We start from the raw sequence: 19,696 nt of genomic DNA, 5'->3' as shown, positions 1-19,696 counted from the left end.
CATCAGAGCCTAAATTGGTTGGGGTTGGAATGGACCTTTAAAGGTCATCTAGTCCACCCCCCCTGCAGTCAGCAGGGACATCTTTAAGTCAATCAGGTTGCTCAGTGCCCTGTCCAGCCTGGCCTGGAATGTTTCCAGGGATAGGGCACCTACCACCTCCCTGGGCAACCTGGGCCAGCATCTCACCACCCTCAGTGTAAACAATTTCTTCCTAATCTAAACCTCTCCTCTTTTAGTTTCAGACTGCCACTGCTTGTCCTGTTACAACAGGCCCTGCTGACAATGCTGTCCTCATCTGTCTCCTAAGCCCCATTTAAGCACTCAAAGGCCACAAGAAGGTGGTTGAACAACTCCAACTCTCAGGCTGTTCTCACAGCTCTCTGCTGTCATGTTTCTCCTGAGAAACTGCTGATGCTGCTGCCCTGTGCTGCAGCTGCAGTCCTGCCCCCATTTTCTCATTATGGTTAACTTTGGGGCTGCTAATCCCTTGGGTGTAAGCAGAGGCTGGCTGGTGCAGGGAGGTGCAGGAGAAGAGCTTCTGAGCTGCTGCTGTGGCCTGGCATGAGCTTCTTTGATCCCTGCAGCCATATTTGGTGGAGAAGACCTTCATGATGAACATGAGGGACCCTTCCAGAAAGAACAAAAGAACATGTAAAACTCATTTGTGGGTGTGTTTCTGCGTGACCCTCATGCCTGCAGGTCCCCAGGTGCTTTGTGGGGTTCAATGCTGGGCATGGATGATGGGTTTTCAACTGCAAGTGAGGTCGGAGGTCCTGATGGTCTTTGATGTCTGTTATTGGTCTTGCATCCTCTAGTCATCATTCATCCCTCTAGGAAGATAATTTCCTTTTGGGTCAGGAGGAGACTTACCAAAATGAAGTTTTTCTGGTGCTATCCCTGACCAGGCTTTGTTTGTGGAGAAAAGACCCTCTAGGTCATAGAGTCATAGAGTGGTTTGGGCTGGAAGGGACCTCCAAAGGTCATCTAATCCAACCTTCCTGAAGTCAGCAGGCACATTATCCACTAGATCAGGTTACTGACAGCCTTGTTGAACCTGACCTTGAATATCTCCAGGGATGGGATCTGAACTACCTCCATGGGCAACCTTTTGCAGTGTTCCACCACCCTCATGGTGCAGAACTTGCCCCTAGCATCCAATCTAAATCTCCTCTCATTTCAAATCCTTGCCCCTCATCCCATCACTGCAGGCAAAACCAGTCCATCTGCAGCCTTCTTGTAGGCCCCCTTCAGACACCAGAGAACACATGAAGGTGCCTCAGCATGGAAAGAGGAAGGGGAGCCATGCCAGTTGGAAGCTGCTCAGGTTGATTTGAGCCTGTTAGCTTGCAAGATCATAGGAAATCCCCACAGAACACACATATCATCCAGCCAGGTGAGAGCCAATGCAACAAACATCTGTTGAAGGAAGCAAGATCTGTGATGGCTTCCCTGCAGTAGCACCTTGAAGCTCCAAGACCTCTTTCCTTCTCCTCAAGGTACAAGGGAAATCAGGTCATTCAGTACACATCCTAATGGGGCTTACTGTCTTTTACAAGAGAAGGAGGTGAGGCATGGTGGAGCAGTCAGTGCTGCATCCCAGTCACACTTGGTGCCCTTGGGTCTGTTTGGAAGGGTCCCTTGGACACCAGGAGCAGCTGAAGGTCAGTTTAGGGTGAACGTGAGCTCCTTGTCCCCAGTATGCTGGCAGCAGTGCTGGGGCTCAACAGGGCACTGGAGACTTGGGGTTTGTGGAAGGCACTGACATCAAGGAGACTATCAGCAGGGCAGGTTAGGACACAGGGTTGGTGGGTCCCAAGGCTGAATATCTTGATCTGGGCAGGTCGTCTAGACTGTCGCTGCTGCTGCAAATAGACACTCCCAAAGCTCACCCAGTGTCTTGTTCTTCTCAAAATAGGCCAGCTGGCACAACCTGGAAGTACCTGTCTCTCTTTTTTGCTTTGTTTTAATGAAAACCTTCCTGTCCTCCTCCTGCCTCAGCTGGGACCCTGCCAAGCTGAGCTGCTTCATTTACCTCTTATTAGTCAAACCCAGCGGTCCCCTGGGCCACAAATGTAGCTGCATAAATACTTGCTTTACCCCCTGGCATTTGGCAGGCTGCTCTTCTTCCCATCCCCAGCTCCTCATCACTCCTCACTTGCTGGGGTTTAGGGAGAGGAAGAACCAAAGTGAGAACGGGGGTGCCTGGGGAAGGCTTTTGGGGAGATGTGTGTGCATGTTGCTGCTGCAGAGCATCCAGCGGGCAGAGCCACAGTCTGGGAGTGACTGTGAAAAAATGCACTTCAGGCCTGGAAAAGGAGACTGGTGGCTGGCCAGGAACTCCCAAAAATTCCTGTGTGGGGAGGTGCTCTGCTTTATGGGGCTGATTGTCCTGGTGAATGGGTTCAAGCTGTCTCCTGAGCTGCTGGAAGGAGCTAAAAGCCGGGGATGGATTTGAGAGCAGGGACAGCTGGGCAAGAGAAGCTTGGGAAGGGTTTGATGCCCACCTATCCAGGGCTGAGCATCACCTGCTGCTGTAACTTTGGCCAGCATGAGGATGTGGTGGTTCAAGAGTCAGATGGAGCTCATTTGTGGCATGAGTCACTGTCTTTCAGGGGACGCTGTGGTGTCTGTGCTGGGGCCTGTCCCTTCTTGGGGCAGCTCTTGGGAGCCCAGTGCCAGCCCTGGGTCCAGCTGGGTGTCACATTTGCTCTTCTAATTGCTATGAAGACCATGGGAGGACATGCAGGAGATCCTTGTAGGCTGACAACCAGCTTTAGGGTCTGCAGGGGCATCTTCCCAAGCTGTGAGAGCTGTCTTAAAGTGATGTCTTGTACCCACAAGCATCTCAGGGAGCCAGGTTTGATTCTGATTGAAGTGAGAATCACTTCTCCAAAATGGAATCACTCTGCTGGGTGGAAACCCATTGTCTGGACCACATCCAGTCCATGTGTCCAGGAGCAGGAGCTAAGGAGGACACTGTGTCCATCCTTAGGTGATGGGAATGCTCAAGGGCAGAGTTGGACAACCTGCTGGGCTGTCTCCTACTGTCCCAGGTAGAACATGGAAGATGATGCTCATGTTTTTTTCCTTGTCTTTACAAGTGGCTGCAGCTCTTAGAGGAGCAGATCTGGAAGAAGCCAGAAGCAGGGACAGCTGTCCTGGAAATCACAACTGTCTCTCTCCTTGGCCAGCTCTGTGCCAAGGTGGACCTGCTCACATGTGTCCACCTTTTGCTTCCCCAGGGCTTTGTTTGCTTTTCCCCCTCTTAATTTGTGATGAGGAGCATTAGGGGGAAGAGAATTACTTTCCTTCTGCATGTACAGAATTGCCAATTTCCCCAATTCCTCCTCTTTTTCACTGGAATCTTTAGAAGATCTCATTGATGGTGATGCTGTGGCTGCTGCCTGGGAACTGATAAGGTCCATGATTGATGCTGCCTGGGTTGGCTGTGATGTGAAAAGGCAATTTGCTGCTTACTTTGTACCTTGAACATTTCAGTGTGGTGGGGGAGTGGGTGGCATCCATGACCCAGAGGCAGGGTTTGGAGATTTTGGTTGTTTGTGGGTGTTGTTGAGTGGGGGTTGGAGTTGTGGGGTTTTGTTTGTTTGTTTGTTTAGCTCAGAAGGTGATTAAAGATTCAGAAGACCTCTGAACATAGAGTCTTTCAGATGAGTTTAACTAGCTCAGAGGAGAGCAAGGTAAAGTGTTTATTTTCCCTTTCCTCTTCAAAGTGGCAGAGGCTTACTGGATGATTTTTATTTCCAGTTCCAGCTGAGCAGCTCCTGTTAGGCAGAAGACAAGGGAGGACTCCTATGAACAAGCCAACTTGGGCTGTAAAGAGTTGTCTCTACTTGAGATCTGCTGCTTGTCTTGCTTGTGTAACCTGGATCCAAAAGTCATCAGATCCAAGACCTGGAAGGATTGTTGCCTTTGGTTGGAGCAGCAGGAATCCAGGGATGATTGCTGATGGTGCAGAAGGTGTCTGATGCTGCAGTAACATCATCCTTACTCATTCCTGTTTCATCTCTCAGAGGCCTTGAATATGGAGGGCACCTGAGGCTCTCCAGCCCCCAGCCTTGTTGAGCAGGAGAGCTGTGATGAAGAGAAGCAACTGATGGGGTGGAAGTGAGATGGCATGGGGATGTGAACCTCATGAGGTTCAGCAAGGCCAAGTACAATGTCCTACATGTGGGTCAGGTACCAACACAGGCTGGGGGATGCAGGGCTGGAGAGCAGCCCTGTGGAGAAGGCCTTGTGGGTGCTGGGGGTACAGAGCTGGCCATGAGCTGGCACTGAGTGTTGCCAGCCCAGAGCCAGCCCTGTGCTGGGCTGACCCCCAGCAGTGTGGGTAGCAGGGGCAGGGAGGGGATACTGCCCCTCTGCTGGGCTCTGCTCAGACCTCCCCTGCAGTGCTGGGGCAGCTCTGGAGTGCTCAGCACAGCCAGGGAGCTGTTGGAGCAGGGCCAGAGGAGGCCACAGCAATGCTGGCAGGGCTGGAAGGGCTCTGCTGGGAGGCTCCAGGCTGAGAGAGTTGGCCTTGGGCAGCCTGGAGAAGAGAAGGCTCCAGGGAGACCTTCTGCTGGCCTTGCAGTGCTTCAAGGGGCTTAGAAGAAAGCTGGGGACAGGCTTTTTCTCAGGGCCTGTTGTGACAGGACAAGAGAAAGTTTCAGACTGGAAAGAAGAAATGTTTGAGGCTGAGGGTGGTGAGATCCTGTCCTAGGTTGCCCAGAGAGGTGGGAGGTGTCCAGGTGAGGTTGTCTGGGGCTGTGAGCAGCCTGCTCTAGTTGCAGATGTCCCTGCTGACTGCATGGGGGGCTGGACTAGATGAGCTTCAAAGGTCCTTTCCAATCCAGACTGTTCTGTGGTTCCTGGGAGGAGAGGTCCATCTGGCTCCTCCTAGTGTAAAATGCCCAACATTCACCCAGGCCTGCAGCAGCAAGGTTTTGGCTGGGGGCCAAGGTATGTCCTCTGAATGCTGCTAAAAGCAAAAATGCTGTTTGCCAGCAAACTATGTGCATGATTTAATAGGGATTAACCACCCCCTGCCCCTGCCCTGCTGCTGACCAGGGGATGCTGCTCCTGCCTCGTCCCTCCTCACCATCAGTGACCCGTGGGGTGGATTACTTCAGCAGGTTGACATCTCAGTTTAGGGCTGGATGTGTCTTTTAGGATTACAGGGCTTTTCACAGCCCAAGTGCCTATTATCTTGCCTGAGTGCCTGCAAAGAAAAGACTGACTTTCTGGTAATGTTTTCCATTTGGTTATTTGAGGCCTGGCTGAAGGACAGAGCTCAGAGGGTTGTGATCAATGGTGTGGGGTCTAGTTGGAGGCCTGTGGCTTGCAGTGTTCCCCAGGGGTCAGGACTGGGTGCAGCCTTGTGGTCATCTACGTGAATGACCTGGATGAAGGGACACAGTGGAGCCTCAACACAGTTTGCTGATGGTACAGCACTGGGAGCAGTGGTGACACCCCTCAGGCTGCTGTGCTGCCAGTCAGTGAGACCTGGACTGGCTGAGAGCTGGGAGAGAGGAACCTCATGAAGTTCAACCAGGGCAAGTGTAGGGTCCTGCAGCTGGGAGGAATAACTCCCTGCAATAAGTCAGGTCAGGGGCTGACATGCTAGAAAGCAGCTCTGTGGAGAAGGACCTGGGAGTGCTTGTGGATAACAAGCTCCCTATGAGCCTGTAGAATGTCTTTGTGCTCAAAAAGGACACTGGTGTCCTGGGGTGCATTAAGAGTGTGGCCAGCAGGTTAAGGGAGATTCTTCTCCCCCTCTGCTCTTCCCTGGTGAGGCCACATCTGGAGTACTGTGTCCAGTTCTGGGCTCCCCAGTTCAACAGAGGCAAGGAACTACAGGAGAGAGTCCAGTGGAGGGATACAAAGGTGCTGAGGAGCATCTTCATGATGTCAGGAGGAAAAGCTGAAGGGTAAGGAGTCAAGAGCATGGGGTCAAACCCTTGGCAGTGGTGCCCAGTGAGAAGACAGGTGGCAACAGGCACAAACAGGAATGTAGGAGGTTCCTTCTTTTATGAATCATAGAATCTCAGCATGGTGAGGATTGAAGAAACTTCTGCACATCATCCAGTTCAACACTGCTGCTAAAGCAGGAGCACCCACAGCAGCTTGCCCAGCAGCACAGTGGTCAGGGGGTTTGGAAGCTCTCCACAATAGGAGACTCCACAGCCTCTCTGGGCAGCCTGCTCCAGGGCTCCCAGCACACTCACAGCAAAGAAGTTTCTCCTCCTGTTCAGGTGGAACCTCCTGGATTCCAGTTTGTGCCCATTGCTCCTTGTGCTGTGGCTGGGCACCACTGGCAAGAGTCTGGCTCCAGCCTCTTGCCCCTCAGCCTTTATCTCTTGCTGAGCACTGCTCAGATCCCCCTGGGGCTGCTCTTCTCCAGTCTCTACAGCCCCAGAGGCCCTCAGCCTTTCCTCCTCACAGAGATGCTCCAACAACATCTTTGTAGCCTCCACTGGACCCCATCCATTAGCTGTCCATCAGATTCCCCATTAACCCTCCTCCACTCACCCTCTGAGGCTCAGTGGGTTTCTTGGTTATGTGATGTTTTTTCCCCTTTCCTTTCTTGGCATTATCCATCAGAGCCAAAGGTATCATCATCATCATCTCCCCAGGCATGGAAGCCCATCTGGCAGGAGACCGCTTCAACCTCGTGCACAGGTTGACAGACCAAAAGACTTTGTGAAGATGAGGAGGCTTTGAGTGTTTGGTGTGTTTTGTCCAAAGTGAAAAGACAGATCCACCTCCCAGCCACAAAAAAAACCCTCCAACACCAACCAAAAACCCCTCCTTGTTGAAGTCAAGCCAGCTGCACACTAACTTACTGTCTGGGTGAGCAGAAGGGGCTGCTAGCTTTCTGGTTATTCCTCTTCCTTGCAGGATCACCATGTCAGGGTGGCTGAGTTTGGTCTGATTCTGTGGCTATTTGCAGTTCTTTTGTCTCCTGTCCCTCTCCTGTTGTTTTGTTGTGGGTTTTTTTTTCCCCCACTTATTTATTTCTGTGTTTATTTCAGTGGCTCTGTTTCGATGCACTGTGACGTTTGCCTGCTCCCTTGCATGCCAGGCTCATGAGTGGCTTTGCAGTGTGGCAGCTGTTGGGCTCCTCTCCTGTCACTTGGGCTTTTCTGCATCACCAGGTACCAGAAACCAGATCTGAGTCTGGAGGGGTGATGAAATATGTGGAATGCTCAGCCAGCCATGTCAGTATCTGAGAAGGCCAGGGCCAGCTCCAGCAGCAGTCACTTGGTGAGGCTTTCAGAGGTGTTCACATTTTAATGAGGGAAGGGTCAGATCCAGGATGTAGTAATTTATGTGCTGTGCTTGATGGTTTGGCACCTGGAGAGAATAGAATAGAATAGATCAGGTTGGAAGAGACCTTCAAGATCATTGTGTCCAACCTATCACCCAACACCACCTAATCAACTAACCCATGGCACCAAGCACTCTACCAAGTCTCTTCCTGAACACTTCCAGTGATGGTGACTCCACCACCTCCTCGGGCAGCCCATTCCAATGTGCAATCACTCTCTCTGTGTAGAATTTCTTCCTAACCTCCAGCCTAAACCTCCCCTGGCACAGCTTGAGACTGTGTCCTCTTGTTCTGGTGCTGGTTGCCTGGGAGAAGAGACCAACCCCCACCTGGCTGCAGCCTCCCTTCAGGTAGTTGTAGACAGCAGTAAGGTCTCCCCTGAGCCTCCTCTTCTCCAGGCTAAGCAACCCCAGCTCCCTCAGCCTCTCCTCACAGGGCTGTGTTCCAAACCCCTCACCAACTTTGTTGCCCTTCTCTGGATATGCTCCAGCAACTCAATATTCTTCCTGAACTGAGGAGTCCAGAACTGGACACAGGACTCAAGGTGTGGCCTAACCAGTGCAGTGTACAGGGGCACAATGACCTCCCTGCTCCTGCTGGCCACGCTGTTCCTGATACAGGCCAGGATGAGAGCTCAGCTTGGGACAGTGAATCCAAACCAGACATGGCAGTGCTTCATCATGGTAGTGTGGAGTCAGCCTCTTCTCCCAAGTATCAAGTGGCCAGCAGAACTCAGGGGATGATTGTCTCCCTGTACTTAGCACATTCAAGGCCACACTTTGAATGCTGTGTTCAGTTTTGGGCCCCTTGCTCCAAGAAGGGCATTGAGGGGCTGGAGTGTGTCCAGAGAAGGGCAAAGAAGCTGGTGAAGAGTCTAGGGCTCAAGTGTTGTGAGGAGTGGCTGAAGGATCTGGGATTGTTCAGCCTGGAGATGAGGAGGCTGAGGGGAGACCTTCTGGCTCTCTACACCCTCCTGAAAGGAGGTTGAGGCCAGGTGGGGGTTGGTCTCTTCCCCCGAAGGAAGAAGTGACAGAACAGGAGGAAATGGCCTCAAGTTGCAGCAGGGGAGGCTTAGATTGCACATGAGGAGCAATGCCATTCACAAAAGGGTTATCAAGGCCTGGCCTGGGCTGCCCAGGGCAGTGGGGGAGCCCTATCCCTGGTGGGATTTCAAGGCTGTGTAGATGTGATGCCGAGGGACATTGCTTAGTGCTGGATTTAGCAATGCTGGCCTAATGGTTGGACTTGATGATCTTGAAGGTTCTCTTTCAACAGAAACAATTGTTTGGTTCCATGATTTGGGCTCGTGGAGAGGCAGCAATACCTGGATGTGGGAAGTTGTGGTTCATCTTGGTTGCTTGCCTTTTCCATAGTGACTGTTCCTGTGGTTTGCTGGGTTCCACCAGCAGTAAACTGCTCATTTCATTTGCCAGGATGCTCTCACTGCTTTGGAGAGACACTTTGCTAATTGCTTGTTCTTGGAAATGTGCTGGATCAGGCAAAGAGAGAAAATATTGCTTCTGAAGGAGCTTGTTAAAAGGAGATGCTGGGAAGCCGGCCAGCTGCTCTCTGGCTGTGCTGATAGGCAGGAGCTCAAACCCCAAACGCCGATGGGCAAAGGTCCTTCTGCCTCTGCTGCTGCATTAGCCGGTGCACGAGTATTTGCAGAGTCAACGTGTGCAGAGGATTTCATCTGACCTGAAGGGGCTGATAAGAAGCAGGAGAGTTGTTGTGCACTGGCTACAAAGTGCAGTCAGAGCATTCCTGAAGGAGCCTCCTTCCCCATGCCTGTTGTTCTCTTCAGCAGCTGCTTTGCAAAGCCTGGCTTGGAGGAGAAGATGTGCAGGCATGATGAGGGAGGTGGGGATGGGGCATCTGACTGTGTGCTGCTTCTCTCTGCCCAGCCTTAGAGAAGCACTGAGCAGAAGAGGGATGTTGTCTCCCTGAGAAGTGATGTCCAACAGGTCTTCACTGTAGGGAGCAGAGAGCAATGGGATGGGTTTTGAGGCTTGACAAGAGATGTGAATATTGTGGGGCAGGATGTGGTGTCTCCTGTCTGGGGTCTTGGCTGGAGCATCTCTCTGGGTCTCACTGAGGGTCTCTTCAGTTTGGTTTTACCCTCATCCCATGCAGGCACAGAAAAATCTGTGGGCTGCTGGGGTACTTCAGGTTCACGTCCCAGGTGTCTCAGAGCACCTATGGGATCCCAGCAGTATTTAGAGTTTATTACAAACTCTCCAGGGAGAGAAGGGTGCTGGATGTACTACCACAGAAGACTCTTGAAGGAGATGACTGTGTTGGTATGTGAATAATCTGTACCATGGCTGCCTTTTATAGGAAGCTTCTCTTGTTCCCAGAAAAACCTGGAGTGATAAATCCCACATGGCAAGAAGAAAGCTCCCAGTGATCTGTCAGGGTAGCTCTGGAGCCCATCACAGCCTGTGTCTCCAGCAGCTGGCCTGTGGTGGCATTTCTGGGGGATGAATCTTCTGCAGAGGGAGGCTGCTCTGCATTCCTCATGCCCTGTGCTGGGGTTATGGAGGAACAGAAGAACATTTTCAGCATTTAACTGGAGGATAAGTAAGGAACAGTTTTCCAACCCCACTGGGGTGTCTTAAGGGAGTTATTTAAACCCAGATCTAAAATAAAGGACAGTTGGCTGGTAAGATGGGCCGGGCTCTTGTCATTTGTTGGGATTTGGTGGCCACCAGACCTTTTGATAATTGAATTTTGATGCAGGTGCCTAAATCTGGAGAAGCCTACATTAAGCAGTTCTGCCTGGAGTCTGTTTCAGACTTCACAGAATCACAGCATGGTAGATGCTGGAAGGGACCTCTGGAGATCATGTAGCCCAACACTCCTGCTAGAGCAGGGGCACCCATAGTTGCTTGCCCAGGATCACAGTGTCCAGGTGGGTTTGGAATCTCTCCAAAGAACCTCCCAGGGCAGCCAGCTCCAGGCCTCCAGCACCCTCACACCAAAGCAGTTTCTGTTCCTCTTCAGGTGGAACCTCCTGGATTCTAGTCTGTGCCCACTGCCTTGTCCCTGGGCACCACTGCGCAGAGCCTGGCCCTAGTCTCTTGCCCCCCAGCCTTTATCTCTTGCTGAGCATTGCTCAGATCCCTTCTGGGGCTGCTATTCTCCAGGCTCAACAGCCCCAGGGGCTCTCAGCCTTTGCTCCTCACAGGAATGCTGCAGGCCCCTCAGCATCTTCAGAGCCCTGGGTCTTAGAGATCTTTTCCAGTCATCTTACCTAGGTGTCAGTAGTATGAGCTCCTGGCAGTGTGGTTGTCAGGTGAATCCACTTTCAGTTTTGGGCTGCTTGTGATGCTTTGGTGCTCCTGATTCTCTTACCTTTGCGGGCCACGACCTTCAAAGAACTTGTGAGAAAGCATTTCAGACCGTCAGCATCATCCAGTGGAAGTAAAAGGAAAAGAGAAAATGGGAAAAGCAATCTCTGTCTTTTGTTTCCTTTGCTGATGCCTGATTGGGTTCAGCCAGGTTGAGGAATTATCACCCCTGCTCGGGGGTGAGAGTAAGTTATTGGTTCGTCCTGCTGAATTGGAGCAAGAGTCGTTTAGGAAGACCTCTTCATGTCTTGCTGACAAGGTTGCCATGTTAGCATGAGTTAGACCAAAAGCCCTCACTCCTCACTTTATGTTTGTATGGAGCTGGAGTCCCTGCTCCTTCGGGGTGGCAGGGGCAGTCCCATCCCTAGGGCAGAGCTATGTGAGACAGAGCTGTGGTGCTCCCTCAGCACTGCTGGGCTGCTGCAGCCCAGGTGGTTGGAGAAGCTTTCTCTTATTGTGCTGGGGAGAGGATGGCTGAAGCATCTTCCTTGGAGGAGGAGGTCCGTATGGGGTCCTATCACCCAAACTGCAGTGAGCAGATGGAAATTCATTGCTATCCCAGCATGTTTGTCTTCTCATCATGGACTCTCCTTTTCTCTACATCTTTTCAGTTGAAGATTACCCTCTGCTGTTGTCTCCCACCCATCTTGCCCCAGAAGTGGGTTCCTTCCCCACTTCTGGGAGAAGAAGAAAGTACTTGTTATTATTTGCTGATTAGGGGTAAAACTGTCTAATTGCCATGAACTGTATGGTCCTGCTGGAGCAGGAACCCCATTTAGATCACAGCTGTTAATAATAATTACACATTCCAGAAATGCTGATAATGAATGAGTTCTAATAAGCAGGTTGCTCATCTGTTGACTTCTTTGTTGCTGCTGCTGCTTCCTTGTCTCATGGTTGTAGTAAAGATCGTGACATGGACTTTGTAGGAAAGGTTTGGGAGGTAGTTTTCAGCCCCTCAAGAGTTTGTGCTTTCACTAAGTAGGAAGAGGAAGGGGAAACAGTAAAAGTAAAATAAACCCTTGAGGTTGATCTCTATTAATTATCATTATGCAACATTACTTTGGCTTGGGAATCCCTGGTGGTAGGCACTATGCCAACACAGATCCAAGGGATCACCACTCTCAAGAAGATGCTTTGCTTGCTTTGGGAAGGCATCAGCTACTTTGGGGCTCAAATGTGGGTTTGTTTGGTGTTGTGTTTTTCCCTTTAAAAACCTCTTGTTTGTACATGTTTTGAGGGTGAAGTGAGATGGGAAACCTGCTCCAGGCACAGAGGTTTCTTGAGACATAGCACCAAGAAGAGCAGGAGGCTATCCAACGCTTCCTGGTGGAGCAGGTTAATTTTGGAAAGGGAGAGAAGGTCTGGCATTAATGTGTGCAGTGAATCTTTTTTGGGTGGACTTGAACTGATCTTGGATCCAAGTGGATGTTTCCCTGCCCAATTTGCCTCCTGCCAAGGAGGAAGGACCACCATCAGCTCTCCAAAACCTGTCCCTCTTGAATGAGGTCCCAGCTTGCAGGACTGAGCAAATGGCCCTCTCTCAACCTGTCATTATCTTGGGCTTGGTTCTCCAAGCACTCATTTTCTGTGTGCATTTCAACACTTCATAGAATTAGGTGAAGCCCAGAAGCTGGTGGGTAGCAGTTGAAAAAGTTCCTGCCTTTAAAAAGCTGCTGTAGGATGGTGACCAAAACGACTTTCATCTGATCATTGGATCTGTGGGCAGAGCGGTGGCACTGGAAAGCACAGTTGCACAATAGCTGGGAGAGGTGCATCTAAAATGGGTGAAACTGACCAGCAAGAATCTCAGAGAGCAGAGGAGGCTTTCTTAAGCAATGAAGTGGCTGAACATTGTCTCCTGGAGCCATAAAACCATTCCGTTTGGAGAGGGCTTCAGGAGGTCTCTGGTCCAATCCCTTGCCCAAAGCAGAGCCAGAATCATATTTGGATGGCATGGTGCTGGCACAGGAACCCTGATGTAGGAAGGGAGGATGTTCAGAAGGGGAATGCAAAGGTCAAATTCAGGAAACCCAAGGCTGGTCAATACCAGGGAGGGTCAGAAGATGCCACAAAGTCACGATGTGTCAGAAACAGTGTGGGTCGTAGGACTGGGCCAGCTATAGTCACAGTGTACCCTCACTGGTGAGGCCACACCTCAAATCCTGGGTTCAGTTTTGGACCCCTCACTACAAGAAGGACATTAAGGGGCTGGAGAGAGTCCATTCCAACAAAGCTGGTGAAGGGTCCAGAGCACAAGTCTTGTGAGGAGCAGCTGAGGGACCTGGGGTTGTTTAGCCCAGAGAAGAAAAAGGTGAAGGAACATCTTGTGGGTCTCTACAACCCCCTGAAAGGAGGTTTCAGCCAGGTGGGGGTTGGCCTCTTCTCTGAAGTGACAAGTGAGATAACAAGAGGAAAGGGCCTCAAGTTACTCCAGGGGAGGTTTAGGTTGGACATAAGGAACGATTTCTACCCCAAGAGGGTTGTCAAGGCCTGGGCTAGGCTGCCCAGGGCAGTGGTGGAGTTCCCATCCCTGGAGGGGTTTCAGAGCTGTGTAGCTGTGGTGCCTAGTGACATGGATTAGTGGTGACCTGGCAGTTGGACTTGATGATGTTAAAGGTCTCTTCCAACCTGAACAGTGCTGTGATTCTGTGTGCCTCAGCTTGCTGAGCATCTTAGGGATGCTGTGGGTTGGGTGACGGTGGTGTATTGGCAGTGACCCCCGCGCAGCCAGCGCGCCGGGCTGCCGATGTTGGGCAGCCAGTCTCGGTGTCATTATGTGATTCATGCTGATTTGGTGCAGACTAAGCATATAAAGAAGATTACAGACTGTGACTTGTTATTCTTTTATCTTATTATAAGGATTAGATGTCAACCAACTTGCTGTCTGTGCCTGGACATCTGCTGCAGGGCTCATCGTGTGCAGTGATGTTTCTGTCTCAGGTGTATATGCTGCCTCACCCCCCTTAGACACCAGGGGAGTTTTATTCCTCCTAACCATTGGGGTTTAGAGTTGCCTCCTAGAGATCCATAAATACCTCAGATACGTGGTTTCCTGGACCTGACATCTTCTGACAAACCCATTCCCATTCAGTCTACTGTCTCTCCACTTGCTAGTCAGTAAAATGCTGGTTAGATATGGTGGTGGGCACCCCAAAAGTGGAGTCATGTGTTTGCTCATGCACTGCTTTATGCTTTATCCTGTGTGTTCAAGGTGGGAGCTTCTGCAGGGAAGTGCTGGGGGATGCAGGACTGGAGAGCAGCCTTGAGAAGAAGGAGTTAGGGGTGCTGGGGGGGTGTAGAGCTGGTCATGAGCCAGCACTGAGTGCTGCCAGCCCTGCCCTGGGCTGATCCCCAGCAGTGTGGGCAGCAGGGGCAGGGAGGGGATTCTGCCCCTCTGCTGGGCTCTGCTCAGACCCCCCCTGCAGTGCTGGGGCAGCTCTGCAGTGCTCAGCACAGCCAGGGAGCTGTTGGAGCAGGGCCAGAGGAGGCCACAGCAATGCTGGCAGGGCTGGAAGGGCTCTGCTGGGAGGCTCCAGGCTGAGAGAGTTGGCCTTGGGCAGCCTGGAGAAGAGAAGGCTCCAGGAAGACCTTCTGGTGGCCTTGCAGTGCTTCAAGGGGCCTAGAAGAAAACTGGGGACAGACTTTTTCTCAGGGCCTGTTGTGACAGGACAGGAGGTGATGGTTTGAAACCAAGAGATGGAGATTCAGAGTGAAGTAAAGGATGAAATGTTTGACAAGTGAGGCTGGTGAGACCCTGGTCCAGGTTGCCCAGAAAGGTGGCAGATGCCCCCTCCCTGGATGGTGAGGTTGTCTGGGGCTCTCAACAACCTGTTCTATTTGCAGATGCCCCTGCTGATTGCCAACAGGGGTTGAACTGGATGAGCTTTGGAGGTCCCTTGCAGTACAAACCACTTTGTGGTTCTATGATTCTATTTAATAATGGTGCTTTCCACTTGGTAGTTGGCACTAATGAGCTGACAGAGGAGAGGCATGCCCTTGATGCTCTCTGGGGCTCCTCTTTTCTTTCTTCTTGACTATTTCTTTCCCCTCCCCCCCCCCCCCCCTTTCTCCTTTCTTAATATGCCACATGATTTTTGTTCAGGAGCTAATGTGTGATATTAATCTACATAATGAGCCTTTTTGACAGTCCAGGCACATTAGGGAATAATTCCTTGAGCAGCTGAAATCCTTGGGCCAGAACTGCTCGTTCTCCACAGTTTCCAAACGAAGCCACAATTGTTGAGAAGTGACAGATGAGGAACAGTTCAGGAGCTGGAAATTACACAAGCAGGGCTTTTTGGTGTTTTTCCTCTCCTTCCTTTCCGGATGCCATCTGACTCACTCTGAATTTGCTTGGCAATTTTGTCTCAGAACAGAGTAAATCCCAGTTCCTGGTGCAGGAAAGAGGGTGAGGGATGAAGTTGCTGTGGCCAGCAATGTGGTGGGAGCTCATATGTCTGCTCCCTCCCAACCACAGGGAAGAGTATTGAGTCTTACCTCAAGACACTGGTCTGAAGCTTAATTCATCTCTCCCAGTCCAGATGTGGGAGCTGATGGTTTCTTTACTCTGATGTATGATTGTCAATCAGCCATGGAGCAGTACATCATAAAGCTCCTGTGTCTTCTACAGAGCTGCTTTCCTGCAGAGAGGGAGAGAGGGGTTTTAAAAATAGATTCTGGTGTGATCTCTGTGTCACCCCCACGTGCAGACCTCCCTGCTGAACCATTTATGTGCTCACTGTTGACTCAGCATCATTTACTGCCACTGCTCTGAGAGAAGCTTTTCAGTTACCGTCATCTTCCTCACCCTGTGTCCATCATCCACAGCTTATCACTCTCATCCAGCACAGTACAACTAATCACAGAATCCCAGCATGGTGGGGTTGGAAGGGACCTCTGGAGAGCACCCAGTCCAACCTCCCTGCTAAAGCAGGGGCACACGCAGCAGAATCACAATATCCAGGTGTGTTTGGAATCTCCAGGGAAGGAGACTCCTCAGCCTCTTGGGCAGCCTGCTCCAGGCCTCCAGCACCATCATACCAAAGAAGTTTCTGTTCCTGTTCAGGTGGAACCTCCTGGATTCCAGTTTGTGCCCATTGTGCCCAGGAACAGTGTGGCCAGCAGGAGCAGGGAGGTCATTCTGCCCCTGTACACTGCACTGGTTAGGCCGCACCTTGAGTCCTGTGTCCAGTTCTGGGCGCCTCGGTTTAGGAAGGAGGTTGACTTGCTGGAAGGTGTCCAGAGAAGGGCAACAAAGCTGGTGAGGGGTCTGGGACACAAGCCCTGTGAGGAGAGGCTGAGGGAGCTGGGGTTGCTTAGCCTGGAGAAGAGGAGGCTCAGGGGTGACCTTATTGCTCTCTACAACTACCTGAAGGGAAGCTGTAGACAGGCAGAGATTGGTCTCTTCTCCCAGGCAGCCAGCACCAGAACAAGGGGTCACAGTCTCAGGCTGCACCAGGGGAGGTGGGAGGTTTAGGCTGGAGGTTAGGAGGAAGTTCTACACAGAGAGAGTGATTGCCTATTGGAATGGGCTGCCTGGGGAGGTGGTGGAGTCACCATCACTGGAGGTGTTCAGGAGACTTGATGGGGTGCTTGGTGCCATGGGTTAGTTGATTAGGTGGTGTTGGATGATAGGTTGGACATGATGATCTTGAAGGTCTCTTCCAACCTGGTCTGGTCTGTTTCTTACAACCTGGTCTGGTCTGGTCTGTTCTGTTCTATATTCTATTCTATTCTACTCTATTCTATTCTTTGCCCCTTCTTCTGTCCCTGGGCACCACTGACAAGAGTCTGGCCCCAGCCTCTTGCTTCCCACCCTTTAGATCTTGCTGAGCCTTTAGAAGATCCCCTGCTGCTCTCTTGGCTCAGCAGCCCCAGCTCTCTCAGCCTTTCCTCCTCAGAGAGCTTTTCCTCTCAGCCTTTTCTCCTCTGGGTTTTTAACCTTTTAAGACTGACTGTGACCTAACTTGCTGTCTTTGTTTGATTTTGCTTCCTCAGGCCCCTGTTCTCAGTGTCTCTCCTGAGGGGATGGAGAACTCGTCGGTGGCATCGGCCTCCTCGGAGGCGGGGAGCAGCCGCTCGCAGGAGATCGAGGAGCTGGAGCGCTTCATCGACAGCTACGTCCTGGAGTACCAGGTCCAGGGGCTGCTGACAGACAAAACAGAGGGGGATGGTGAGAGTGAGAAGACACAGTCTCACATCTCACAGGTGGGTGAAGGGGGGATGGTGCAGGGCGAGGGTGGGGACTGAGAGATGCTGCTGGCTTGTCCTCTTGCACTGGGGATTCGCATCCGACTGAAGCAGCTTTTTGGGGTTTGGAGGTGAAGCAGGACATAAGAAAGCACTGGATTTGGGGAAGCTTGCTTGGTTGGCTGTAGATGTGAGGTCTTCAGCCAGTTAGTAATGGTTTCCTGACAACTGGGTTACTGTTTTTTTCAGTGATCCCTAGATGTGAGGTCTTCAGCCACTTAGGAGAGGTTTCCTTATAATTGGATTACTGTTTTTCAGTGATCCATAGATGTGAGGTCTTCAGCCAGTTAGTAAAGGTTTCCTGACAACTGGTTACTGTTCTTCAGTGATCCATAGATGGGAGGTCTTCAGCCATTTAGGAGAGGTTTCCTGACAACTGTTTTTTTTTTAATGATCTCAATGAATGTGCAAAGAAGCTTTTAGACTGAGAGGCTGTCCTGCTGGAAACCAGCTCTGTGGGGAAAGATCTGGAAGTCCTGGTGGACAAAAAGTTCATCATGAGGATGATTATAGGGGACTTGAGCATCTGCCCTGTGAAGAGAGACTGAGAGCCCTGGGGCTGTTTAGTCTGGAGAAGAGAAGGCTGAGAGGGATCTGATCAATGTCTATCAATATCTGAGGGGTGGGGGTCAAGTGGAGGGGGCCAATCTCATTGTGGCTGTGCACAGTAATAAGACAAGAACCAGCAGGTACAAGCTTGAACGTAGAAGGTTTCACCTCAACATGAGGAGAAACTTCTTTACAGTGAGGGTGCTGGAGCCCTGGAGCAGGCTGCCCAGAGAGGTTGTGGAGTCTCCTTCTGCGGAGACTTTCCAAACCCACCTGGATGCATTCCTGTGCAGACTACCCTAAGTGATCCTGCTTTGGCAGGGGGGTTGGACTGGATGATCTCTGGAGGTCCCTTCCAACCTCTAGTGTCCTGTGATACTGTGAAGAGCCAGCATGTGCCCTTGTGGCCAAGGAGGAGTATGGGCTTCTCAGGTTCATGAAAAAGAGTTTGGCTAGCAGATCAAGGCAGGTTCTCCTGCCCCCATACTCTGCCCTAGTGAGGTCAAATCTGGAGTAACTGTGTCCAGTTCTGGGCTCCCCAGTTCAAGAGAGACAGGGAACTACTGGAGAGAGTCCAGCTAAGGGCTGTGAAGGTAAATGAGGACATGGAGCATCTCAAAGGCCAACAGGTAGAAACTAGAACCCAGAGGATTCCATCTGAACATGAGGAGAAGCTTCCTTGGTGTGAGAGTGCTGGAGCCCTGTAACAGGCTGCCCAGGGAGGCTATGGAGTCTCCTTCTCTGGAGAGCTTCCTCCCCCACCCAGACACAGCAAGCTGCTGTGGGTGACCCTGCTGTGGCAGGGGAGTTGGACTGGATGATCTCCAGAGGTCCCATCCAACATCTGCCATTCTGTCATTCCATGATATGAGCTCTGCAGCTAGGTGCCAGAGTTCTCCTGCCACCAAGGTTTTGCTTTTCTCTGGTCTCCAGGTGTGTGTCTTCTCCAGATGTGTGCCTTGAAGCTTCCTGTCTTCTCCAGGGTTCCCATTTATAAATGAGGGACACTTAGTTCATAAGTGAAGGGTGCCTTTCTCCTTCCCCAAATTGCTTTGCCAGGGTGAAAAATGCTAGAGGGAAGGAGAAGAGGTGCAGGGGCTACAGCAGGGAGATGCTTATTAGTGTGATGTGCTCCTCTGTGCACACACAGGGGTGTCCATGAAACAACCAAGACCAGAAGGGCAATCAAAAGCCCCAGGTGCTCCCCAAAGGTGTGGGGTTTTGTGGACATTCTACTAGGTGTAATAACTTTGTTGTCACTTCATGGTTGTTATGTCAGAGAAGGAATTTGCTGTGTGTCTGAGGATGGGAGTACCCCAAGAGAGGGGTGGATTTGGTGAGGGTGTGGTTGGTGTGGTCATTCAGAATGATGTGTTCTCAGTTACATCTGTTTTTTCAAATGGACATTTTAGCTCCAGCACAGGGAGACAGGAAACCTCCTTGCCAGTTGTTGTTGTTGTTTGGAGGGAAATAATCTGCATTCTGGTGCCACAGTGTGCCTGATGCATGCTGAGGAAGGGATAAGGAGCCCATGGTGCTGGGAGGAGCAGCCTCCAGTGTCTGCCCCGGGGTTTGTAGAGCTGCCATGATCTTCTCTGTGTCACAGTGGCACTTCCCTATGTCTCAGGACTCCCAGTAGGGTAAAATATTTATGTTAGAGACCAGTTACATAGTGGTTATGAGTATGAAACAAGAATAATAAAGAATGAGGGTCATGGGGATAATGATATGGCCATTGTTGGATAGCTGAGCTGCTGGTCTGATTTGAGTACTTCATCTCTTTATATGAGGTGCAAGGGTGACTGTTCCCAAGCAGGGACCCCCCAGCCACTTTGCATTAAGCTTTAATGTTAATTTAATGACTAATGAGACTAAGTGGAAAAGCAGAGATGGATATGTGATGAGGAGGAGAAGGGCAGAGTTCAGGCTGGATTTGCTCCTGCTCCTGGAGGGTCATTTTGTCTCTCATTTTGTGCTCAAGTCTGTTAATTGCCAAAAACGAGGCCCTGGTTTCCTGGGGCTTGGCTTTGCCTTCAAATTGGGAAAATTGGTTGGGTGGCAAGGGCAGGATGCTCCCCTCCCCTGTCAGAGGTGCACACTGCTGCTGTCCCCTGCCCTGTACACCCCAGCACGCAAAAGGCAGCATAGAATACATAGAATACATAGAATACATAGAATAAACCAGGTTGGAAGAGACCTTCAAGATCACCGCGTCCAA

At 51.1% G+C, this 19,696-nt stretch overlaps 1 protein-coding gene across 3 annotated transcripts in view; it reads left to right on the top strand.

The window, feature by feature from the left end:
* CTIF (cap binding complex dependent translation initiation factor) overlaps positions 1–19,696 on the top strand; it is a 218,403-nt gene that overhangs the window by 20,055 nt on the left and 178,652 nt on the right. For 2 of the 3 annotated variants that reach the window (XM_054179023.1, XM_054179022.1), the window contains exon 2: positions 16,678–16,887. In XM_054179023.1, coding sequence (XP_054034998.1) covers positions 16,708–16,887 — 180 coding nt within the window. In that variant the 5' untranslated portion in view covers positions 16,678–16,707. Of the gene's footprint in view, positions 1–16,677; positions 16,888–19,696 lie in introns of those variants that run through there. The other variant, XM_054179024.1, reaches the window with a different exon arrangement.

The sequence above is a fragment of the Dryobates pubescens genome, chromosome Z (genome assembly GCF_014839835.1).
Source record: "Dryobates pubescens isolate bDryPub1 chromosome Z, bDryPub1.pri, whole genome shotgun sequence".
Classification (NCBI taxonomy): Eukaryota; Metazoa; Chordata; class Aves; order Piciformes; family Picidae; genus Dryobates; species Dryobates pubescens.
The sequence above is the reverse complement of the archived record's forward strand: the minus strand, read 5'-3'. Positions and strand labels throughout refer to the sequence as shown.